The sequence below is a fragment of the Pithys albifrons genome, chromosome 10 (assembly GCF_047495875.1).
Source record: "Pithys albifrons albifrons isolate INPA30051 chromosome 10, PitAlb_v1, whole genome shotgun sequence".
NCBI lineage: Eukaryota > Metazoa > Chordata > Aves > Passeriformes > Thamnophilidae > Pithys > Pithys albifrons.
The window spans coordinates 16,213,603-16,240,653 of record NC_092467.1 but is presented as its reverse complement, the minus strand read 5'-3'; the positions used below and the strand labels follow the sequence as shown (position 1 = coordinate 16,240,653).

Genomic DNA, 27,051 nt, shown 5'->3' with positions numbered 1-27,051 from the left:
CACAAAGCTAGTTCCATAGTAACATACCAGACTTTATTCCAGAGTGGGGAGAGCTGCAGTCAAAGGTTCCACAGGGAACCAGAGCTATGGTTTATGGGGTTGGAACAACTGAGTGCTTAACTATTTGCTTTTGTGGAAACAGGTCAGCAATAAAAATATTAACATATGTTATGACTGCAAGGCACTTTTTTTGTTGCTGTTGACACCTTTACCATGGCTATGATCCATCTTGTTAATTAGTAACTGTCAGGCCATTTAGATTTGGATTGCTCATTTAGATATTTCTTCACTTGATATAAAAACAATACCATCCATATACATGCACAGAATTAGGCAAAGTTTCTGGGTAAATCTCCAAGTGGATAAATGCGAGGTTTATGACTCTGTGATGTTGTCCAGTGATACACAGCTAAAGAAAAGCTCAAGGTCACAAAGGCTTGTGCTTTTAAAACTGGATGTGGGTTTACAGTTAGCTTCCTATAAACAGAATTTTATCACATCAATGTGAGCACAAGCTATTTAATAGTATTGAAACATTACTCTTAAGAAACCCCCAGGTTCTTCTGTACACATAGAATTCTATCTATAACTCCAAGCCAGAGTCAATTAAGTCACTAATTACAAAAATGTTCCAAGAATATGAAAGGTAATAATTCCTTACCTTTTACTTTTGCAATAACTGTTCCTGCAGCACTAAGAACATCAACTGAATTGAGAGTCTGATGTTTATTTATCACTGCTTTTAAAACGCGTAGCAACTCCCCCAGGCGTTCATGCACAACTTGATGCAGGTCATCTTGATTCTCTGAAAAAAGTAAAGGAGAAACTGCATTAGAGCAGTGAATTAACACCCAAATACACTACAAACCACGTTGATGATATTCAGCTGCGTGGACTTTCAGGCTATGTTGAAGCTGGGTCTATTTAGAACAAAGAAATTGTTAAAAAGTAGTTGTACTGGCAGTTGCCAAGAGGTTACTTGCAATGTTGTACATCATTTACATATAAACTCATTTCTCACGAAAAGTCAAACTTTAAAAAAAAAAAGGTGTGGGGGAATTTACACCAATACCCTAAGGTTTCTGAATTAAACCATCTTTTTCTCATGTCATTGCATCAATCACTATTTTGATAATTATACATATGGAAAAAAGGTATCAAAATAAACAGATGTGGACTGTTCATTAAATATTTCTTCACCTGATACAAATTTTAGACCATTTCTGTATATTTTAGAATTAAACAAACATTTCTGGCAAAAGTATCATGAAAACTTAGGCATCCTTAGTATATAATGCTTGATCTACAAAGGTCTGTCTTGAAGCACATCAGTCTGGATAAATAAATTAAATACTTAAATTATTTTGTGAATTAAGCCTAATCAGAAAAATTCTCAAAACACACACTCCAAGATGGTGATGCTTTTTACAGCATATGTCTCTTGCTATGTGCCTCTACATTCCACTCTGTCTTAGATTTTTTTCAAAAATAGTTCTTGTTGCATTCATAGCACAGGTTCAACCAGAAGCTCTTCCATTCTGTTACAGAAGAGGTGCTGGTGCATGGAATTAAAGTTTCACATGCACTAGAGTGCTGTGTTGCAAGCTGTGGTAAAAAGCTTTGAAATTCAGGCAAGTCTAGCTTATGAAAAAGAAAAAGAGGATCTAATATAAGCTGACTCACTTCCCCACTGAGCAAAAAGGAACAGCAACTCTGTGTTCTCCATGGCCGTGATAACAAACAGGTCAATACAGACAATTACAGTACAGTGCAAATTGATCCAGTGCTGCTCAGAGAACAGTTTCAAATCAGAGCCATTTTATTTTATTGCATTTATTGTATTTAGGCTAGAGGCACTTAAAATTTTCCGAGGAATAAATGGAGTACAATAGGGTACATCAGTACAGTTTATCACGGCTGTCAGGGGACTACATACAAATTGCATACAATTGTATCAGGTGCAATAGCAAGTCTCCCAAGGACTGCTGTGCTTCAGACTTTACCTCCCTAGATGACAAATATCAGACTTTTTTTTTTCCTCCAAGCCAGAGTGGTTTATACATGGTCAAAGGAAAAACCTTGACTCAGGAAGTGGACTAAGGCAAAGACTTTATCTACCATTCACTGGCACTTTGTATGTTTTTTCCTGAAGGGAAATGGAAGGGAATAGGAAGCTCTATCTGTAACAGGACACACAAAAGTTTAGGAAAACCCATCTTACACAGCAGTAAATTAAGAAAGTTCTATGCAATTTGTTAAAGAAACTTAGTTGTGGTTTTATCTTCATTTACACATACACACAATGATTTTTAACTTAGGACTCAAACACAGCAAAGGAAAAACAATGTGAAAAGCCTGGTACTAAACAGGGCCATGATTCAGTGCTTCCACATTAGCAGCAGAGGTTGTTTATGACAAACACACATTGATCTAAAGGCATACTATAGCTCAGAGTTTGGGACTTATTGGGGAAAGTAACCCAGACTTGAAGTAGTTTCCATGCAAGCAACAACAGCAGAAGTTAATGAGAGATTAGAAAATTATAAACCCTATTACAACAGCGGGTAGAATCAATTGCTTATCCGTGTCTTTCAGTTATATGTAAACACATCAGACAATTAAACTGAGCAAGCAGGAGCCAAATTCAAAGCAGGAAAGGGTGATTCTTCATGTAAGAGACCTGCGGAGTTTCTTGCCAAAACAGCATTGGCACAAGAAGTTTACATGGAAACCAGGAGAGACTAGACAAGTTCTTTTAAGTTTCCCTGTGGATTACTAATGAGTCAATAAATGCCTCAGGGGGTCTGGCCATGGGTTCTGCCAGCTTGTGCCTTTCACAGCAGTGGGTGATGCTGCTTAGGAGACTACACCAGACTGGCTGCTTTGAACAGTCCAGTCACCCAGCACCCACAACTGCGGCACCACAGCTGTTCCTACGCATTTCGGTAACTATTTACAGCCTTGGTGTCTGAATTAATTCCTTTTGAACCTGACTCCACAACTTCTTTTCACTCAACTACTCCACTCTTCATGGAACTGCTAAGCATTGTATAAAACAAACAATGTAACGTGCAACAGTTCAAGAATTCTCCCAAGCAAAAACAGTTCAGAGGGTATGTAAAACTTGTCATTTTTATTTTTCTCTAGCTATTCATTTTTGACAATCACTGGAGCTCAGACACTGTTAGACACAGCTTTAGCCGAAGCCAGTATGACCATTCCCACCTTCTAACACTCAGAGAAATGTTGCAGCTGTCAAAATGAAACCAAATAATTTTAATGGTCCCTTCAGGCTTTAATCCATCAAAGCCTCAATTGCACCCCATCAGTGCAGGAATAAATTGTTGATGTGAGTACCAGGCAGCTCCAGGCAAAGGCAATGAGGAAAATGAAAGCAGAGTTGTGCTGATGCCTACAAACCCAAAGTGGATCAGTCAGCAGAGAAAATGCATCTTAAAATTATAGCAACATGTTATCTTCAGGGATTACGATATTTAAAGATAATTCATATTGGTTCACCAAGAAATGTCTAGTGTGTAGACTCAAGTTTTGAAGCACTTAGAAAGGAGATAGTCTATTAGTCTATCTGTTAGTCTAAGGAGTTCTCATCTCGCAGTTCTCCAGAAGCAGACAAATATTCCACAATCTTTCATTGGAACTAATGATTTATATTGGCAGGACTGGGACTGGCTTTTATGAAGGCATTGGAAGGCTCTATATGCCACAAACCTTCCCCAGAAGCTGCCTCTGTCTACTATGTGCAGACCTCACACAAAGGGCATGAATATTGTGGTCAATAGACTAGAGATGGTCTGCACAGGTGCATTGTTTGACTAGAATTGCCTCTCTTGCCCAGTCAAGACAAAGGTGTCCCTGGCTCCTGATGCAGAGATGCTCTCTCGTGTCTGGAAAGAAGTGTTCCTAATCACATGATCAGGCAATGTGGTGGGTGGACTTTTGGACCCCTAACAAATAGGATAGGGGAAACAAGGCCATAAAGCAGCCAAACCAATTCAGAGATTACTCTCCGTGTCTGAGAGTGCTGAGGAAGGAACGCATCACAGACATACATCAAACTGCATGAATTACTCTTTGGAGTTCAGTGTGACCCACAACTACAGACTTGTCATTATGTGATAAAAAAGTCTATTAAGGTTCCTTATAGGTTACACAAAGGCAGAAAAAAGTATATAAGACTTATTAATGCATATCTGATCTCAAATGCAGTTTCTTAGTATTAAAATTTTATAGTATCTTACCAGAACAATAGAGTTGGGGGAAAAAAGCAAAATAAGTGGGAGGGGAAGAAAGGAAAAAAAAACCCCAAAATTGAAGAGGACACAAGCCTCTTCAAGTCTGAAATAGAAGCAGCAAGTTTCAAAGGGAAATACAAGCTGAAAACATCTGCTGAGTTGAATTAGATGTTTATCATACCATCCAGGAGAACACTATCACTAAAATAATGCACTCAAGCACGAGATTAGTTATTTGTGTTCTCAAAAGCAACGGTCTGGCTACACCCAAGTGAGATTTCTTTGTATTCCATTAGGTATCATTTGTTTACAAAATATCTGAAACATTGTTTCTCTGCCTCCAACAGACAAAAGGTCTGTGACACAAGTGGTGCTTGGGGAGAGGTGGGGGCAGAAATCATCAGGAACCACAACTACACTGCATTCAGTGATTGGTACCAAACAGACACTGAACCAGAGACTTCCTGTTCAGGGCAGATTTAGACACTTCAGGCAGCAAAACAATCTAAATATGCCAGATCAACAGAAACACAATTTGATCGTAAGAAGTCCAAAAATGGCTGAGACCAAAACAAAAGCAAAGCAAATACTGCTTAGAGTGAAAGGGATGCAGGAGGAAGCGAGTGTCCAACAAGTTCCCACAGCAATTCAATCTGACATAAGTAGTCATAAAAAATACTTAATTTCAGGGGTTTTTCTGTCCCTTGCATCCCTGTACACATTTATCTACATGAAGTCCAGCATGAAATTCTCCAACAAAGGATGCTATATTGTTTTAAAATCTCTCTCTAGCTTAATAATCTGAATTGCAACACCATGACTAAGATTGTGACTGCAGGAGCAAGGAGGAGGACCTCTCTGGGCACTTGAGTTCAGCTGTTCACTCAGGTGACCACAATTTCCTGGAATCTCCTGGAGGAATGAGTCAGCCCCTTACCTCTCAAAAGGAAAAAACCAGCCCTTAAAACTGAAGGAGGGAAAAAAACAGGACTTGGACAGAGCTCAGTAGCCTATTTGCAAATCTTTCATTAGGGTTTCAACTGTCATTTACAATAGCTGAAAACATGCTCTTCCAAAATGAAAGCATACTCTGTAGGAGAAGTAGAGAGAGAACAGGGTGAAAAAAGCATGTATTCAAAGCTGACAAACCTAATGCACAAGAATGACAGTACAAAGCAGCTGGGAAGTCTGTCAGTGTTTGCTAAGCCATCTCAGCAGCATGCTGTTGTGATTAGCATCCCACTCCTCAATGGTTTTGGTCACCACATTTTATAACTACTCATCTTTAATGTAAAAACACCATAATCTATGTATTTTCTAATTTTACATATTTCTCCAAGGGAAGCCTTTGTTTAGTAAGTTACTAAGCAATAATGGCCTTACAGCTATGGATTCTATTCACGCACAACAAAATCAAATTTGCTCATAAAGCTTGTCAGTGCCAGTCACCCTCCCTGCCAAGTCAGGGCTGGCCACAATACACAGAGTCAGGAAAGGCACTGCTGTGTCAGTTGGCTGGCATTCTTTTGTCTGACCCGATTTATTGTTGGCCCAAACGTTTCTGAAGCTGTTTATGTCAACAAATGTTTGCCAGGACAAGTTTAAATACAGACTAACAGTTTTCCCCTCCATGGCCACTGCATATCCTACACTGCTGTTCAGACCCACACAGAAGAGACTCTCCACCTAGAACATTAATGCTTTTTAACAGCAGCAGACTCCACTACCGAATTTTCACCAGTCACAAGAGAAAGGAAACCATTAATACAACTACTGTTATTTTGTGGCTAAAAGTTTGTTTAGAACTGAAGTTGATCACACTGATGAAAGACATGGTAACGATCTACAGAAAACAAATGAAAAGTAACATATCCGTGAAAAAATCTTGACGTCTGAATACATATGATACTTTCAAAGCAGATATGCTGGTTCATACCACCTAATAAGGTCCTACTTTCAGTAAGAACCTTTTTACAAGTAGAAAGGTATGCTTAGTTATGTCATGCATTCAACGGCTCTCAGCAATGTTAGTGTGGAAGAACCTGCCATGCACACTCCCTGCAGCCACAATTTACAGACACAGACCAGTCTCTTTTGCCAGGGGTGGGGGCTGCAAAATACGCATGAACTCATCTCACTTGTAAAAATCTTCCTACAATCAAGGTAACTTCTATTTTTGCACAAATATTTTCTCCATCTACCTTCATGAACATGATAAAATGCCTCGACTATGAAAAGTGTCCACCATGAACTCACTCACTGTATGGCTGTTACCACTGCAATAAATGCAACTGTGTGAGAACACTCAAGTGCTGGTTGTAACCACCACCCTCACCAGGTCTAGTCCTCATTTTAAAAATTCTCTTTGTAAATCTGTTGTCCTGGGATCAGCTGAAGAGTGTGTACTTCAGCTCCTTTTTTACTTCCACTGAAATACAGGAGTCTTAACTCTGGCTTTAAGTATCACTTCACATCTTCTGCATAAAATCCCAACCTCTTTCTGGACAAAGGAGAAGCCAGAGAAAACAGATGGTGGTGAGAACAAGCCCAAAAGCTGTGAAACGATTTTCCCAAAAACTGATTATTTGGATCTAGAAATTTTTATTACCGACTCACCTTATGGCATGCAAATATTCACTTCTCACCACTTTCAGTCTTGGAAGGATTCAGAGGAAAGAAGTTTGAGTAACCAAAATTTCGATCTGCAAGACCAACATCTTGGCTAAAAGACTGTCCACTCTTATTTACTAAAAAACTAATTCTTGACTTAAGGTAAATTACATCCTGTTTCTTTTATGTTTTATAGAAGGATTATACCACATAGGGCAGGGGGAAAAAAATCAGAATTGAAATAAGGCTGATCCAAAGTAAAACAGATTTAAACTAAAATCATATTACTAACCTCTTCACCCATCTCCATATTGCATACCAGGAAGCTGTCAGCACTCAGGTCTGAATATGATCCAGACTATGAGACTTTCCAGTGAGCATCACAGCAAAACAATCATACAACAATGAACTGTGTGGAAATCACCGAATTCCTGTATCTGCAGTTTGGGAAATTGTCCCAGATTAAACCATCATTTTATTTTTGCCCTCCTCTCCCTGTCGTCCCCATTCTAACATAATTCACAGCCTGTCATATTTGTCTGATTTCAGAGAGGTCACTACCACACTTGGAAGACCACAAGAATTAATCAAACACACTGTGAAAACACATTTTACATTGTGGTTTGACCATAGCAAAGTTATCTCTGTCACTGCTGTCTAGTCTAGTGTCAAGTAAGCTTTTTTAAGGCAATAAATGTATAAGCTAAATGTGATTTTCATTGATTGTACAGATATAAAATGAAAAAAACTTTTTTCCTTTAATGGTGGTGTATTTTGTTTGTTGATGGCCATAGTTCAGGAGTGATGACAACACAGCAGTCTTAGCTATCACATTTCTTCCTTTATTGGGCTACATTCTGTATAAATAAGGAATGTAGCACTTTAAATTCACTGAGAACTAAAAACTCAGAGAATTTCTGCATGAATTTATCCTTGTAAACTCTCTACCAAGGCTGGAAGCCACCAAAAGCACAAGTAAAGTCATTACCTCTCGCCCCTGTGTTATGGTGAAGAACTGGAAGCTGCCTACTCATCCCTCTGCCAAGAAACATCATACTGGAAGCTTCAAAAATAGCCAATCCTAGATTTTTTGCTAATCATTACCACGGCAACCCCTGTTGCCATGGCATCATTAGAAGACACTACACCAAATTCATGAAGTCTTTGGCAACATGTGCTCCAGAATCCACTGCAACCAATATTTTAATCACATTATATCACAGCAAAAATTACAATTTATGGAAAATAATCAGTTAAGCAATTATTTCAATTAAGAAAATCTAAGGACATGTGAAGTTTGGTTAGTAATGAGGAACAGAAAGTAATAAAAATAGTAATTGAACACCCTACATTTGATATGAAAGCATTAAAGTTTGGTAAGTTTGTTAGTTTGGGGTTTTTGGAGAAGAGCATTATACTGACCTAATTCAGTGAGAATGCAAACAGCTCATTGAATACAGTATATTGAAAGCAGCAGCAATGTTTGACTTCAGTTTTTATATGCAAATAATGTTTTTATAACAGAAGAATGCTTCTAACATTTGACAAGTCAGTTGCCTATTTACTGTTAAAGTACTAAGTTTTATCTTAAAATTAGGTTGTACAAGTTTAGGTTAAGATGCAAAGCACCTCGTACTTATACATTTCTTTTTGTGTTAAGGGTGGAAATTCTCTCTCTACTTTTTGAAATAAACAGGGTGACTGTTCAGGCTTGCAATTTTTGCAGAAAAATTGTTCTTAGATAAAACAAACTATTTTGAGCAGGATGACCTTTTGTTGTGTACCACAAATACCCAAACAGATTTGTCATTTGCTATCAGGGATTGGCCAAACTACATCAATCTATCCATGCAGATTCGACCATTAACCATGCTGATTAGCCTCTGATGTGACCTTGAGCTATGGTGGGTTTTGTTTTTTATTAAACTGGGCTAACATTCCTACTCCATTTCAGTTACAGACCAGGTCTGTACTTGTGAAGTCAAAACTTAGTAAGAAGTCCTTCTTGACTAGAGATACAGAGCAAACCAAGACTAAATTAAAAATAAAGATGTCTTAAAATAATCTCAAAAAGTCAATAAAATTGGTGCACATGCAAAATACATCAGAATAATCAAAATCTTGTAATTCTACCTACACTGAGAGCAGTTACCTATTTTCCTTTTGTTGGTTTGCCAACTGACATCAGCAGGACAGTTGTTACTTCACATTCACTTTGCATTTAAATTCATAGATGAACTCCCTGTTTGTGTATGTGGGGAAGCCTTCCAGAAAAAAGCTGCCACAATGCAGCTTTTCATTAATCTACTTCAATATGCTGCACACTACATGCCTTCAACTTTTTTATTTTACTAGCCCCGAAATTCCAGTCAACTAACCTAGATGTGTTCAGCCATGCAGTTTAATCTTTAGAATACATTAATCTTTTATTAACTCAAAATTTAAAGACCAGAAACCAGTAATAAAAATTGCTAGTTTTTCCTTATTTACCTGTTTCTCACAAATGAGAGTAAAAACACTACATGGCCATTTTAGACATTGTTCATATAATTTCCCTGAATCTTTCAGGAGATAAATCATAGAATCATAGAATCAGTTGGGTTGGAAGAGACCTCCAAGATCATCAAGTCCAACCCCACTTTGATTACCAGACCATGGCATTCAGTGCCACATCCAGTCTCACCTTAAACATCCAAGGTCGGAGAATCCACCACCTCCCTGGGCAGGCCATTCCAATGCCCGAACACTCTCTCTGTAAAGAACTCCTTCCTGATATCCAACCTAAACCTCCCCTGGCAGAGCTTAAGCCCATGCCCTCTTGTCCTACTGTTGGTTGCCTGAGAGAAGAGACCAATCCCCACCTGGCTACAACATCCTTTCAGGTAGTTGTAGACAGTGATGAGGTCACCCCTGAGCCTCCTCTTCTCCAGGCTGAACAACTCCAGGTCTGTCAGCCTTTCCTCAGAATAAAGCCAGGTGAGGAAAATGCTGCAGATGATTCAGAACAGATTTTGAGTCGGAATTGTAAATTGTTAAGAGGACATAAGATACCATTCTTTATGATGAATACATTTGCAATAAGTCTGATCAGTCACAGTTCACCAGAAAGTGATACCCATCAGGACAGGAGACTATATCACTAGTAGCAACTTGCTACTTACTTCTTCTTCAAAGACATTTCACTAAAACTTCGTCAGTCACTGGACTGAACAGCTGCCAATGTAAGACACTTTAAATAAGTATCTTATGCTTTAAGCAACTATGTTTCTTGCATGTTGGTTCAAGTTCTGAAAGCATATGAAGTAATACTCACTTAACATTCACAGCACAAAGTTCTGAAAAAAAAGCAAGTCAGAAAATGAAAGACAATCCCCAGCCATTTGATCACACCGTATCAAACTGGCACACAGAAAGGGTAGCGTGAAAATTCTGTTTTTTTCATTCTAAATAAAATAAATTTAACCTTTGCTAACCAACATCAAGAGATTATAAAACAATACTTAACCTTCAGCTCATTTTAATTTTAGTCTAAAATACTGTTTGTTCTACATGGCTGCTCCTTCCACCTTTAGCCTAAGTCACTGCCTGTATGAAGAAGCTGTTTTACTGCTGCCTGCCCACCTAGTTTTCAAAAGACCACACAAAGCCAGGATTATGAGATTATATGCTGTTAAACAAGAGGTGCAGTACTTTGTGCATTTTTTAAAGAATCTTTTAAAACACAATTATGGACTGCTATAGGATATGATAGTAGTTCATTTCTGTTTTGTTGATTAATAGAAAAAAGTGACAAAATCAACTTAGATTTTAAGTGGTATTCAAATCACCAAAGCAGCAGCCAGTAACATTAATGGTCAAGAAAACTGGTGAACATAAAGGATTAAGGATTATTTGAAGTTCCTGCATTGAAGTCCTGCTGAAACAACCACCCAAGAGAGTAAAGCCTGCCTGCATAACTCACACAGGTGACACACAGCCATTTGAATGCTCCAAAGGAAACACTTTAAAATCTTCCCATTTCCTAGACTCAAAACCAGTTAATCCCCTCTGCAATATAATGTTTTGGTATCAGTTATTTCATACTCAAATATCTTTGATTTTGTATGAAGTGAAAACATAACAATGTTGTCATTATCACAGTAACTGATGTCATACTGTTATGTGCACACTCAAAGACAACTGTAACCCACTGCACATCTCATTATTAATTTCCAATTAAGTAGTATGTCTTCATAAATACTTTGCGATAGAAAGGTGAAACAGACAAACCACAGAATTTGTTTACTTTGTTGTTCTGGATTTACACAGCTGTTTCTCCCTGGTACTACTGAAGTTGTCATTCCACCTAGTCAACATTTCTTTAAAACAAACAAACAAAACCCCCAAACAAACAAAAAACCTACAGAATGTGAGAGCTATAATAGAAACAGAAGGAACTTAGTCAAGTACATATTTGAATAGTCCCATGCATTTAATTCTTCATCCAATGGCATGCAGCATTTGATGCTGTAGAACAAGCTTATCTCGTTATTAAGAACCCAATTTATTTATATGCTCCAGACCTATTGTGCCTTTCCAATTAAGTTCTCAGCCACTTTCTCTAAAACCTCATGTCTAGTCATTATCTGAAGCCAACTACAGCTAGAAGGAGTTTTCCATTCCTTGACAAATTTGTTTGCTTGTCCTTAACACAAGCTTACACATGAATACCAAAAAGCCTTTAATCTGACCACTCTGCAGTCTTAATCCTCCTCCTTCACCACTGGCATCAGCTATTTCTCATGGTCACTTCCTCAAGGCTCTTCTGTTGGAAGCCATTAACCTACTCATCAGCTGACACCACAGCCCATTTTCTTGACCAGTACATTTCAGTTTCTCTGCACCTCCACTGCAGTCATTCCAGTAAATGTTTTTTTTCTACTCATCAGCATTGGAGAACTTCTGGACAGACCTTTCACTTTCATATTTGTGGTAGCACAAAGTCCTTTATATGCTCTCTGTACAATCAATGAGTGAAAGAAAAAGTACACAGGAGAAACAAACAAACAAAAAAAAATCAGACAAAAACCCCCCCAAAAACCTTGAATATTCTACTAGTGAATCCATTCATACCACTATCAAGACAATCATCAAGATCTACTTATGAACATTAAGCAGTCTTTAAGATAATGCTTCAGGAATACCTTGTTCATAACTATTTCAGAAACATCTGATCTTACAAATAGAGCTAAGAATGTGCTGTAGCCCAAAAGCAGAACATTTACTGGGTTGTTACATTTCTTCACAAGACAGAGCCCTAAAACCATCACACCTGCATAAACTGGAAAAAATTAAATACAATACTCAGAGAAGAGCACCCTTTGAAAATGCTGGGCTACAAAACTGAAATTTGCCCCCAAGTCCTAAAGATGTCAAAGCCTCTTGTTGAAAAGGCATGAGGTGAGAAAGAGGACACACTTGTGCTTTAACTCCACCGTATAAATACACTTCCTGCAACTTACTGATCTACAATCCTGCAATTCATTTTTTCAATTGTTTTTAAAGCATCTTTGCTGAAACTTCCTCACCAGGCCTTCCACTTCTTGCAGATTTCTAAAACTCGAAAAGGATTGAGACATTACAAGACTTAGAAGAAACACTCAACTCTTTCCAAAATAAGATCCTCCCTTTCCCTTTTGCATATGTAGCAATATACATAATCCCACGGTTGTTGTCTCACAGATAAGGAGTACTAACAGAACTTTCAGATATGCAATGAACTACTGCAACACCCACCTGTTGGCCCTGAACCCAAATTATAAACATCACAGCGAATCAACACATTAAGAGGGAACATGTTATACTACTAAAATAGCTTAACTATCTGAAGCAATCCAGTCATGACAAAGAACAAAACACTGAAGAGGTAAGTTTTCTCAATTTAAAACTGGTTTATCAACTAAAGATAACCAGAATTGGCAAACAGAAATTCCAACATACTTTAAAAAATTAGTCCAAGAAAGTATGCAAGCAGGAAAGAAGGAAAAAATGGTAAAAAGGAAAAAAATACTTTGTTCAGCTGAATCACAGCCTCTACAAAAAAAAGTTCCTCAAATCCTAGGTTTGCAGTTACACCGTTCTGTAATGAATGTCATTAAGATGAAAGTTTAACTCAAACGCAACTATCTTCTACAGCCTTACACGAATCACCTCAATCTTGGACAAAATGGGGCACTTTAGGCAGAAAAGGGAATGAGTCCTCATAAAATCCCCACTTTCCATTAAAAAGGGAAACAGCTCCCTATGAAGATCAAGGTCCAGGCTCTAAATCAAATCTCCTATCCTGCCACGCAGTTCTAACGCCACTCCATTACCAGGACATTAAATCTAACCACCAAATCACTGCAATTGCCACATTGCTCAGAACTGAGAAACAAGTCAGCTTCAGTTCTGTGACCAAGCTACAGAAATATGAAGAACGAACACTTCCAATGAACCTGGTGGAAAAGGAATGTTTTAATCCATAAAATCTTCACGAAGCCAAGATCATTAAGATGACAATCACAGCTCTCAACTCTAGGCTGTTAGGCATAAAAAAATTATTTGTATTGATGTTTTAAGTTGAACTTTGATAAATTGATGCATCAGAGAAATGAGAAAATGGAATATTTTAGTGGATACACTATAATCCATTTTGCCAAGAGCAGGAAACTAATTTAGGGCAATGGGTTTTTGTTTTGTTTTTAAACACATGAGCTCCTACATGTACACAGGAATTGCTGTTTAGAACAGAAGACTTCACACTAGATATGGATCAAATCTTATCTTTCAGGTGTTAAGGCAGAGTTCTTTGAGAGATACAAGTTAATTTTTTTCAAGTGTTCCCATTTCTTAAGCTTCAAAATATATTAGAAGAATTTTTGTTCTTGAAAAACCTTTTCAAAACAGAAAATCTCACTTTTCATCCTCTTCCTCACTAGTCACCTTGCATCTTGCTAATCTTGTAATTTCAGTTTCATTACTCTAGTTGCTGTGATGGAAAAGGGAAGCAATTTTAATTAACAAAATAGCTAAGGCTCTAAGTGTTTTGAGGTCCTTCTGTACATCAGAAATGCAAACAGGAGAATGAAGGTTTTCCTTGTATCAATTTTTTTTTGCACTTCAAAACCAACACAAAAATGGCAAATGCTCATGCTCTCTTATAAATAAATAGTTGAGGGTTTTCCTAAAGAGGGATATTAATTAAGTCAACAAAAATATCCGGACTGCACATAAGGGTTGATTTTACATTTCAAACACTCACAGGCCTTCAAGACACCCCCCCCTCCTGACTGCTGATCTTAGACACTATAGCAACAAGTGAACATTTGTTCTGAAGGAATGTGGAGTATGCAAGTGGGGGAGGGGTAGTACTATCAGCCACAAACTTATCTCCTGGTCCACTAAGTTATTATTTAACTTCAGTCTTCCCTGGAACTGAAGAAACAGCATTTACTATTGAACATTAGCAACCTGCATTTAACAGACAGTTTACACTTTGACTATGAAGAACACGGATTTACTTGAACTCAACTTCAAGAGCAGGTTGTTTTTTCCCTCAGAGTAGTGGAAACTGCAGGAGGGTTCCATGACTCCAGGTGACTTAAGCAGTGCTCCACCACTGCACACATGCAAAGCAAAACAAAATGTCCAGCTCCTCTGGCTCTGCTCACAGCCATCTGGAAGTTCAAGACTCCCTAACAAAAGCCTGCAAGATAGACTCATCTAAAACAAGAGAATTGGGCAAAACAGATTGTGGAATGATCTGGAGTGAAATGGAAAGAAGGGTGAAAAGTTCTCTCTCTCAGCTTAAGTGCAACATTCCCGGGAAAAGCATGTTTGCAGTTATACAGTCAAAGTTTATGGGAGACAAACAAACTACTTTTTGTTGGGTTGTTACGGGTTTGTCTTCATTAACACTGTACATCAAACTTCTGCTTTCTTTGCAGAACTTCTCAAGGTTGAGGAATCTGGCATTGGACAGGAACAGGATTCACAGCCAGGAATCTCAATGCTTTCCGTTCATGGAAGGGACCAGGAGAGGATGGTGTGAAAGTAAGGGAAACATGGGAAAATGACCAGGAGGTCCATGGCTTGCTGTGGTCCTGGAGCTCCACCGTGAGAAGCGCTTTATATGCCTGTCTAATTTCTTCCTTTCAGTTTTGCCATAAAAACCCACCGGAAACTGCTAAAAAAACCCCAAAACCAAACCAAAGGGCATTTTCTGCTGCTGTTCTCCCCATCACCATCCCACCTCTCATACACCCCTGTCAAACTTAGCATTCAGTAAAGGAGACAAAAGGATTGGTAGAGGGTTTAGAAGTGTATGCTGGGATGCCAGGGTGGAATGCCACACCAACTCTGCCTAGAGCCTCACAGTCTTGTTCCATTTTAACCTCTGGCCTCTTGTTCCTTTGCCAGCCACCTTCTCCCTCTTTGCTGGTACTCAGTACAACCCTTACAGTCAGCTCACGGAACTGATCTGCCTGAAAACTAGTCCTAGGAAGAAAGGAACTTTCTTTCTTTAGGCAAATCTACCTAAAAACTAGTTTTCTTCCAAGGATTATTTTTCAGGCAGATCTGCCATCAAAACTGGCTTGCTATGCAGTCACCAGAGTGCCAGGAGGGAGCAGTGAGATCACAGCAGCTCACACTTCAGTTTATTCCCTAAGTTGCTGTAGAAATAAACTATTAGCATGTTTAAAACAGAGGCCTAAACATTACAAGCTTTATAATAAGAAAACAGCAGTTTTAGATGCATCTTGTAGATTTTAAATTACAGAACCATACCAACAATTCAGCTGTTGGTGTGCAGGAAAAAAAAAGAAATTGTGCAGGAGCACCTTCAGAAGTTCCTCCTTCCAGATGCCTCACACCAGTCCCAGCTTAATTCAGTCCTGGCCTCTCTGGTACTGCCGTTAACAAGGACACTTCTGCTAACTCTGCCATAGGAACAATAACATCCAAACCAGGAAATACAAACTGACAGAATTCATATTTTAACACCTAATTTGGTTCAGCAAGAAGATGAACAATCTTATTACAAGCAGATACATTTAAAACATGCAGTTAGTTCTTTGTGGATCAAGTTAAAACAGAGCTACAAAGTAGGAAAAAGCTCACAATTTAGTAATAAATCACAAAATTATTCTTCAGATATTGCAAGTATATTGCACTTTGGTAAATTCTGGAAGTGATAAAATTAAAATTCCACTTTAGTCTATTTGTCAACATCCTCAAATATTTTTAATTCTGTAAAATAATTAGCTACTAACTAGTTAGTTTCCCACTTTTTTGTGCTACATGGAATAACAGAAACAATATGCTACACTTTACATAGATTCCTCCATCTTTTTCTAACAATCCTCAAAGGTCATTTAATAATTCACAAGCAGATTGTTGACACATTTGATAATCACTGTGTTCTCAGAGTCCCCAAAAGTTAGGTGCCCTGGCAGCATTTTACTTCCCCTTCTCTCATAGAAGTTTTTGATTTATCACACAAAGAACTACTGAGCAGAAAACCAGCACTGTCTTCCACAAAACGTTCAAAGAAATCAGTCCAGCTTCCCTCAAAACAAAACAACCCCCCTCCCCCCCCCAAAAGCCCCACATTCCTTCCAGAAACTGTTGCAAAGAAAGGTAAACTTTATCAGATCCTTGTTTAGAGCAGTTTGCCCACCTACCAAGCATTAATAGTATAAGGTGTCATTAGACAGGTAAATACATCTAGTTTAAGGTGTATCAAAGACAGCACCTTTCACAGAGAAACATCAAAATTAGTATAAAGAACAAACAGCAAAATTACACCTGGTATTACAAAGTATCATAAATTCAATCTGTAATCTTCACTGCAAAGCTAATGAACCTCAGATTTCCCTAGCAAAACAGGGCAAATTGACTTTCAAAAACACTGTCTCAGAAAAAGGGCGTTAATATTTTAGACTACATGAAAATAAAGAAATGAAAAACAAATGCTAAGAATACTACAGTGCCTAATCATACTAAAAATACAGACAGTATTTGTTATCAAGCCAGGAAGGGCTGAAGAGAAATCGTTCTTCTTTGAGCCTCAGTAGCATGCGATTAACAGCAGTGTCTGTGGTGCTAAAAGCAGGTTTTGAAGTCACTAGAGATTGCAAGTTCCTTATTTTGAGGAAACTATTTAACTTGGCACACCTCTAAAATTGTCCCACTGGGCTGAAAATATTTAACCTTCAAAAATAAGGAACTGATAGGTTTCAAGTTAGGTAGCATTCCTGATCCTTTTGAAAGTATTGGTGCCACAGTACAGAGGATGCAGACATTTCTGACCAGGCCATCCAGCTTCACCAGTTACTCTGCTTCAGTTTAAAAAAACAAAAACTCTATCAAACTCTAAGAAATAAGACAAAATCTGATCCTCACAGAGAAATCTGTGAGGAAATGTAAGAGCTTTATCTTGCTACTCTGGTTTCTAAGATACCTGGAAAAACAGTATACTGACATTTTAGAAAGAACTTGAATTTACATTAGGCAAAGATGGGAGGAACTTGAGGAAAAAGTTTTTGTTCTTGAAAGAGATGCAGAATTACCCACATGAAGCACACAATATCACACTTTGAAGGTTACTTTAAAGTTTGTGATAAAGTAAGCAATAATTCCAAAAGATATTCTAGAGTACAGTCAAGATGACTATGTATTAAATCGTAATTACTCCTGCACTTTTAAACCACATGCAAATTTTAGCTTAGAGCTATTCATAATGGAACAGTATTTCCCACAGTCCCAAGGGCAGACCTTACAGTATACATTACATTCCATTAAAAAAAATAGTAGCTGACTGTCTTCAGAGTATGGAAAAAGAAATGCCTCCCCCTTCTCTATGCAATACAAGTAAAAGATACTATGTACTGTTTAAAGATGAAATACTTAGTCTGAGTTCCTAATTACAGGATATTTTACCATCTTAAATATTCTTTTGGGTGGTCCTTTTAAACCTGAGTAAACGAATTTCATTTGAGCAAAGACCACACAGAGACATCATTTGCCAACAGTAAAATTTATTGTATACAGTAAAAGCACAGACTGTAGTCACCAATCTCATACATAAATACCTATTAGAAGGATTCTCAACTTCACACATCAGTGCAAAAAGCAATACTATTTTTGCACTGATAGATTGTCCAATACAAGTTTACAAGTTTGTCAGAGGCAGCTTCTGCATATTTAGTCCCCAAAAGTGGCTTACAAACTTTCTATACAACTTGTATGAGGTACAGACATTCTTACCTTTTGCAAAGATTGGACAGTATACAGCAATTAGCCCACATCTCCTATTCTTCAAAAGCACTTATTACACATGTGCAGAAGCCACCCAGTCTCCAAATTTAACATCATTTACTTGCAGGCGCATTAACCCCGTGCTTTAGGACAAGAACTAAGGACTTTTCAAGTTGCAGGATTTACCTTAAATATACCTCACACACTTCAAATTCTTCAGTATTTTCAGTACTGTGGTCAGGTTGTTAATCCCCCTGCAGGTCTCCATGGGAGGCAAACAACTTCTCAGTTCCTAAAACATTCTCTACCATGGGAAGTGACTTCTTGAGTGCCACTACCTCTGAAAAGCACAGACAGCTCCAGACCTTACTTAAGACTGTGCTTCACTGCATGTCCTACTGGCCCAAAGAGGGGTGCAAGTTGAAGGCAACAAATAGATTCACACACACTCAACCAAAGTTACTATTAGAACTCAAAGCATAAAGAGAAAATTCATCAGCTTTCAAGCCATTACACTTTAACAGTTGGTACTTGGAATGTACATCAAAACCGAAAGAACTAAATCTGGGGCAGATCAAGAAAACAAAAGGCCATCAATAAAACCGAACAGTCAAATGAACAGTGCTAAGAGTAGCACAAATTACAGGTAATGATCTGAGTATTAACTCTACATATACTCTCAAGACTGGCCTTCCAGGAAGAGATTGCTCGGAAATTGTTTTCGGTTTCTTCTCATCAGAAAAGAAAGATTGACTTATTTTAAGTCTCCTTAATATATTTAGGTTATCTCTGACTTCATAAAGTACAAACATCACAAATGAAGACAACTTTTCAATTCAAACACAAAACCATGAAGACAACATAACTATTCTTACTAGTGTCAGCCACACAACAATCTTGCTACTCCGGAAATTTACCTGGAGACTGGACCAAGAGACTGATGCATTAACTGCATCAGATGCACTAACAACCACTACAGTTTCAGCCTGCCAAGAAGTAAAATTAAATACAAAATTTCTTCTAAAACAGCACATTGCCCTCGGTTCAAAAACTGCCCAGAGCGCTTCTTAATGAAGACAACGGTAAAGTATCTTGGTCCTATGCCTCAGATTGGGTGACTAATAACAGAATGTTATAACCAATTAGTACAACGCCTAGATTCAAAAGAGAATTTAAAAGAAGACAGCAAGAACTGAAGTGTATGGAACACATAGTATTTCACTCAACACAAAAGCAAACCGCAGCTCCCTCATGTCCTAACAGCTGACAAACTTTTAAACTCTACAGTTACATTCAGAGGGTGTTTTGTTTGTGGGTTTGGGGTGTTTTGTTTGCCTGGTTGCTGGTCTGGGCTTTTTGAGGTAGGAGGTGGCGTTTATGTGAAGTATCATTAAGGAAAACATTTCCTAATTGATACCAGCAAGGAGATTCCAAGTTTTTTAGATTTCAGCTTATACAGAAAACTTAGTTGGGTGACAGTCTGAAAACAAAGTATGGTACAATGCTGGGTTTATCTTTGTTGAAAGGTACCCAAAATTTATTCAGTATTATGATAACTAGACTACTGTAAGAAATTGAATTGTATTAGCATAAAGAATGCAAAAAAATTGCCTTGAAATCTACAGAACATTTAATTTATGTAACAATCCCCTTAAAGGAGACCTCAACTTATTTTCCTGTTACATATGCATTCCTTGCATTAATATTGTAACAAAACACAGTTCATGTCTGTAATCCCAAGGCACTTACAATATAGTTTAGACTCAAATACACATTATCATCTAAAATATCTTAGATTTTTCATCCAAGATTGTATGACTGTTAAGTGAACCACGAGTGAATAACTGCTAGGCTCTTCTTCCACGGCAGCTGAGGGAACACAACCCCGGAATACAGGCACCAGTGGGCATGAAACCCAAGGCACAGCCAGCCCCCCTGCCAACACAGAGCCCAGCAGTGGAATGCCAGCCCAGGCCAACAGGGAGCTGCGTGCTCAAGAGTGAAGCGCCTGTGCATCAGAAGCAGTTTAGGCCAATCTGCCGGAGAGGCAATACTGTGATTAACAGCTGATGAGGGAATAGTGGTTAGAGGCTGAAGGACCCACAGCAGACTCTAAGAACGCTTACAAGGCAAATGCAAACACTCAGTGATGCAACCCTGTTGCACCATTTATATTTGCCGCTTCCGCACTGCCTGAAGATGCATCCAGCGCATGCGCTCCAAAATACACTTTGTTCACCCGCAGCCAGCAGCAAAACTTAGTTTTGGTTCTTATTTCATCAACTTTGGAGCAAGGTTTTACTATCCAATAAAGCCTACAACCAGTCAATAGATTAATGCCACCCAAAAAAGAAGAAATTAAATTTCTCATCCCTGCAACTGATTCCACCTTGGAATAATTAATATTACTAATTGCACTTAGTGGTAAGCTGCAAACATTACATACCAGAATTTTATGTGTAAGGACCACCTTAGTAAGTTTTTGTTAATTTCTGGATAATTGTAAACATATCCAAAGATTAGCAAGACAGAGAAATGCAAACCAAACTATGCAGTTTCCAGGATATTTTCTTCAGCCAGCAGTAAGCAAGCCCAGTACTACAGAACTCACTGTATTATGGGGACAGAGATCAAAAGAACACTCCCAACTGTGGAAAAGAAACATCTCTCCTTTATACATTAACAATCCTTTAAATGGACAACGCTGTTTCACAAATTAATTCTATAATGTAGTATAACACAAGATGACAACTCCTGGTTTCCATGTTAGTTTTTTGATCTTCTGAGTTCAATATTTTAAACTAAACATTAATTAACTGCTGCTGCATGGCAATGGAACACAAGTATTTTGATAGTCCTTTCCTACAGGATGTCTATTTCAGTGTCAGTAGGCACCAGACACTGAAACTCAAAACCAATTCTGCTTGTCTTGTGTGCTCAAGCAAAAACTTTGGGGACACCAAGTGATCACTAGTGTCAAATTATCGCTCTGTTAGCTGTTTACACCTTTTGGCAATGGTGTTTCAGCTGTGTGCACACTCATTTGAACACAGACTGCCAATGCTCAGCACTCAGGACATCTTATACAAAACTGCTCCAGATGTCATTTCAGCTATTAACCTAACAATGTTTCTGTAGAAATTAGATAAAAGCTTTCCTCCCGATGACCAAAAATGTGCTAATGGCATTTCCCTAAAGGAACAGGAACCCACAGTACACACCTCTCATAAGCAAGAAAATTTGAAGTTTCTACCTGCTGGCAGAAGACGATAAATACTCTCCATGCAAAAGAAGAAAGTGCAGAGTTTTAGTCTACCTTAAAACTCAAACTTACTAGTGTTTTAGACTTTTGAAAACCAAACCAGCGTAGAAAACTGAAACACTCACCAAAATAGTAACAGAACTATTTGGAATTACAAAAAACATTGAAGCAGTTAAAAACAAACCACTTGATGGTGTCACTAACTTTTAGCATCAGCCTAACCAACCTGCTAAGAGCCTGTTTTCCCTTGTTATCATTACGAAACAGACTGCACTGTTCTGATGAGGAAATACAGAACCCAAACTAAAAACCACTATTTCCCGTAATCATCATGGTGGGGGTGGAGAGGCGAGAGGAAGGGAGGATAAATAGCAAAGGTAAAGGACAACCACAGTAAACACTAATTAAAACATATCAATGGAGTTCTAAGAGTTTCATAAAACTAAGAATTAAGAATAAAGAACAATTGACATACCTTCTGAAAGAATGGCTTCCTTCAAATAGAGTAGCACATCTGCAAATTTTCTGACATCGTTTGCCAGTTGCATGATATATTCTGGATCCACAACGGGATTATCATAGCAGTCAGAGTTGGAGCTAATGCTGCTCAGAGAGCTGCTCTTGGTGCTGCGCCCCATTCCCCAATTTCCTGAATTGGAGATGGCGAAGAAGTTGGAGGTAGACAGTCGGGCTAATCCCAAACCACGCTTGTTACTTCCGCCGTTCTGTCGCAACATCCCAGCAGCCACTGTGCTGATGGAGCTCCTGCACTCTGCACTCACTGCCGCTTAATACCCATCTGACAAGCCAAAGGTGAAGCCTTCAAAAATTGGGGAGGGGGAACACGATGGAGAAGGAAAAATGCTGATTAGTAGAGAAATACATATTAAGCAATACTTTTGTACTGACAAGATCCAGAACTTCTTTAAAGATGCTACTGCTTTACATTACAATGCTGTACTGAGTATTATAAAGGTTTTCAACTGTTTGAAGTTATTTAAATTTGTAAAGTAGGTAGATTGTTGCATAAAAAACATCAGTAGTATGCAGAAATTATTTCAAAAGCTAAATTATGATGCATACTTATTTCATAGGAAAAGTTTCTTCCTTTAATATTTATTCTGCAAACCTTAAAAATCACATACTTTACATTTACCAAGACCTATTCTTTACCATGAAATGTTACTGCAACTGAGTACAACTGCAAAAACACTTGATGTGATACAGACCACAACCAATAGCCCTTCTTGCACAAACCACCAAGCTGTATTCAGCATCCTGTCTCTCAAGATAAAGCCTTGATCTGATAGGATGAATTTTGTATAGATTGTGCCAACATCATGGCCTATCACAATTTGTCTCACAAAGGAAAACATACTGAAAGAAGTTACTTAGGCTTTTCAGGTTGCTATCTTTTAATATGAAAGGCAATCAAAAGCAAGCTATAGTAAAGTGAAGAGGTTGAAAAATACCTTAGTACCAAAGTTTATCTGCAAATCTCAGTGCAGTTATCTTGAAGGATGTTATGCTGCTTTAGTACACTTTAAACGTTCCACCATAAAAATGCACAAATTTGGGGAAGTATAACTAAGCAACTAACTGCTTTTTTCATTTAGGAAAAAAAGAGCAAGCTATTGCTAATTTCACCATGTTGGGTTAAGCGATTCATTTCAAAGCAGCAAACTGCAGGTGGCAGAGTCAGGTACACTTCCAGAAGCTCTCACAACGCCTGCTGTTCTCTCAACACCAGGAGAAATACTCAGTGTTTACACTCTAGCGTAAACACCAGAGGAAAAATACCAAAAACCAAATTGGAACATGACGGCTAGAAAGTTAAAATAAGTTGCAGACACATCTGCAGCAGTTTCTCAAATTCAATTATTTAACTTAAAAATAAAAGTTATGATGAACTAAAAAAATGCAGGTTGAAACGGGTTCTCCTGCATGTTTGTATTTGGTTAGACCAACTGAAACAGTAGCACCTCTAACAATTCAAACACTCCAACTATGAATTCAATAGGCATTACGCTAATGCACTTCAATTATTTTTCTATTACTTCTGTTTCATTTCTCTTTGCATTTCAAAAATATCGGAGGAAACATGGTCAAAGCAGTTGTTTTTGTAATTAATCTGGCAGGCCTTCCAGGGAGCGTGCACTGGTGGGGGGGAGAGAGAAGAAAACTTCAGAATTTAACACAAATTAACTGCTCTAATTTCTGTTTACTGTTTAAAGTCTGTACCAATAAGAGTACACATGACACTATACAAATAATGCAGATAATTAAGCAATTCCAAACACCTCAAGTAGATTGAAGTGGGGTTTACATTAAACACAGTGTTTAACTAAGTTTCTTCTGTTCCCACATATAATTCCCATGGCTATAAAGCTACTTTGCAATTCCACCTTCCAATTAAGGCAAAACAAGCCACATAACCTTCTCTCCCTTTAAAAAGTGTGATATCTATTTATATCGAGACAGATATTTTCATATTATTTAAAAGACATGCCTCTTTTAAATCCGCCAGCTTCAAAGTCAACTTTAAGCAGCATGATGTGTTAGACCTGTTCCAGTGGCAAGTCCATACTTTTAAAGCTGTGCTATTTCAGAGATGTTGCTTTCTTTTGTACAAGCAGTACAATAATGCCACCACTCTGGAAATTATAAAAGTGATGACAAAGTGTTTCTGAATGGGAAAAAAACTGAGAGAAACTTCTGCTGTAAAGCAGAAGCATAAACAAAACTGAGCAGCTTAGTACAAAAGGCACTTTTTCCTCATAAATATTAGCCCTTACGTCTGTTCCTCCTGTGTTACAAGGCAGATGGGGAAAAGTTTCCCTCCCAGAACACATGCCTTTCATTACTGAGAAGTGTTTCATATTTCTTCAGGAGACTCTGGCTTTGAACACGAAAAGCGTCCACCAGCTTTGCTATAAACGCCTCCAGACTCCTCTGGCTCAGAGCGAGCCACTGCCAGTTCCGATGGAAAAAAGTTAAAAAAACTAAAGCGCCAGATATTTCAGAAATTTGCTCTCCTAGCACAATTTCCCCGGTAGGGAGGCGAAGAAAGGAGGAAAAAAAAAGAGCAAAAACAAAAAGGGGAAAAGGGAAAGGGGCCACATCGCTGGCGGGCCGAGGGCAGGCGCTCCCGGTGCCCCGGGCGGGGATGGGCGCTCGGTCCTGCCCCTGCCCCCGCCGCGCTCCCGGTGCCCGCAGCGCCCGCAGCGCCGGCCGGGGCCGCGGCAGGTAGCGGGGCAGGCGGCGGTGGGCGCTGGGACCCGTCCGGCACCGCGTAGGGCAGGGCGGGGCGCGGAGGGGCCAGACCTGCGCCGGCCGGCACAGGGACGGGGGCGGCGACCCCCCCGGCGGCCCCGCCACTCATCGCCACCCTGCCGCACACGCTCGCCCGCGGCTCCTCACAGCGACGACAGGCGACGCTCCCTCGCCACCACCGTCCTTCCCTCCGCGGCGCGCCCCCCCTCCCGCGGCCGACCCTTACCCGAGAGCGGCGGCCGAGCAGGCGGCGGCGGCGGCGGCAGCAGCAACAGCAGCCGGGCCGGGCCGCCCCGGGCCCCTCGCACGGCCGCCCCGCTGCTGCCCATGGAGAGCCCGCGATCCGCCCGTTCCGCGCCCCGCCCGGCCCCGCCGCCCCCCGCGGGACCGCCCCCGCCCCGCCATTGGCCGCCGCGCCGGGGGGCGAGGCGAGCGCGGACACGCCCCCGCGGGCGCGCAGCGGGCGCCGGAGTGCGGGGCCGGGGGCGATGCGCCGATAAGGTGAACAATGGGAGGTGGGACTCGGAAAGGGAGGATTCGCCCTCCGGCTCCCGCCGCAGCGGCCCCTCCGCACCCGCAGCGGCCCCGTCGAGCAGCGTCTGCACAGCCCGCGCCTCCTGCAAGAAGCGCAGACCGACCGCGCGTTCCGCGTGTGTGCACGGCTCGAGGAAAGGAGAGAGGCACAGGAGTAACTGGTGTACACAAAACAAGCTTCAGAAGCGAGGAAAAGTCCAAATTTGGGATACGTGGTGTTTAGCAAACAGGATTTACTTTTAAGTGATTTGCCCAAGAAGAAACAAAAACACCGTAGCAAAGAGGAGAACATATTTCTCATGCTCAACCTCCCACGCTTTCTACTCCTGAATGCAGTTTATCATTCATTGTACGGCTTCCAGAATTGTTACGAATGGGTAACGTGAGCGTACACAGACACACACAGACACGCTTTGCTTTCTACTACACTCAGCCTGCTTTTATTCCTGGACAAGCTGTGTGGGCTACTTAAGGAAAACATAAGCAGTAACAAAATCAAAACATAACAAGATCAGACTCTACCCCCATGATGGGAGTGGATTCACCTATCCAGACAGCCCAAATTTCAGCATAATTTAGCTTCTGAATTCATTTGCATGTGCAGATACATTCAGAGTTTTCTGCTAAAGGAGAAGTTGGAAAAGCAGAAATTTGCATAATCAAACAGAAACTCAAATAGTTCCCAGCAACATGAGGACTTTTAGATCTCATTACTGGGTTCTGTTATGTCATCTCACAGTGACTGATGGCAGCAGCAATTTTTCTACCTTCTAGAGGCAGGGACTATAAATCCACAGTTTATTCCTCGCTATAAAAAGCCTTTTAAATTCAGCAACCTTAGATCCAATGCCCAGGCTCTGGAATGGAACATAATTTCAATAATATACCAAAGCCCTCAGCATCTAATTCTTAGCCCAGTTCCTCGACCCTAGCAGTTCCAGGCTTTACATCTTGAATTCACCCATCCTTGCTCCAGTCTCCTTCCCCAGACACTCCAGCAGACGGTCCATGCAAGATTTTGTGCTAGAGCACCAATCTTCTCCTTGGTTCATCCTTCCTCTCCATATTTGCCATAATTTATTCTTTTGGAAGAACTTTATTCAATTTCTTTTGGAATTTTTAAAGCCTGAAACTAAGCCACCAAACTAAAACAAGTTGTGACAATTCTTTTCTTTAGTGTCAATGTTAAGCATTGTTCAATAACTTTTCTTTACCTTGAAAGAATCCTAAATAAAATGTGATGTAAATTTAGAAATCCAGTGTTATAAATTCTGTAAGTTTCTAAGTATGGAGAAAAGCAAACAAAGAAAACAATAGCCTGAGCTTCAAAAAGATTTTGATCATTCAGGTAATTGATTCTGCAGATGTCAAAATCAGGCCAGAGTAAACAATTGTAAACTAATTAAATGTGAAAGCAAGGAATTACAGTAGGGAATTCGAGTTAAATAGTACAATCAACAATCACATCATCAAAAAAAGAATTAAGTGTTTACATTGAAACCATTAGGTAAGTGTTAGATAGCAATAAAAAAGAGAAACAAGAAATTCCACCTATACTTATCCATAGATAGAATGCAAAGCAATGGATACTATTTGGTCTGTCAAAACTTTGTTCAAAAGACAAGCATACAGGTACAGCAGACTCTCCCTTACAGACACTCCTCTTGAAAATAGAAGTGACTTTATCTTGCCATGATTCACCATTCCCAGGCATAATACAGAAAATGCTAGGAAGAATGAACTCAGCTGTTCCAAGTACATACCCGGCTCTAGTCCTTTTACTGTTTCTGAAGTAGACATACATTTTATTAGACTTCAGCCCCTCCATGCATTAGTCTA

General features: G+C 39.5%; 1 protein-coding gene across 6 annotated transcripts in view; it reads right to left on the bottom strand.

The window, feature by feature from the left end:
• The window catches only part of ARHGAP29 (Rho GTPase activating protein 29), a 50,494-nt gene extending 25,456 nt beyond the window's left edge, over positions 1-25,038 (bottom strand). For all 6 annotated transcript variants that reach the window (XM_071564900.1, XM_071564893.1, XM_071564894.1 and 3 more), the window contains exons 1-3: positions 24,905-25,038; positions 21,881-22,225; positions 662-805 (exon numbers count right to left, since the gene is read on the bottom strand). In XM_071564900.1, coding sequence (XP_071421001.1) covers positions 662-805; positions 21,881-22,142 — 406 coding nt within the window. In that variant the 5' untranslated portion in view covers positions 22,143-22,225; positions 24,905-25,038. The remainder of the gene's footprint in view (positions 1-661; positions 806-21,880; positions 22,226-24,904) is intronic.
• Positions 25,039-27,051: the final 2,013 nt, after the last annotated feature.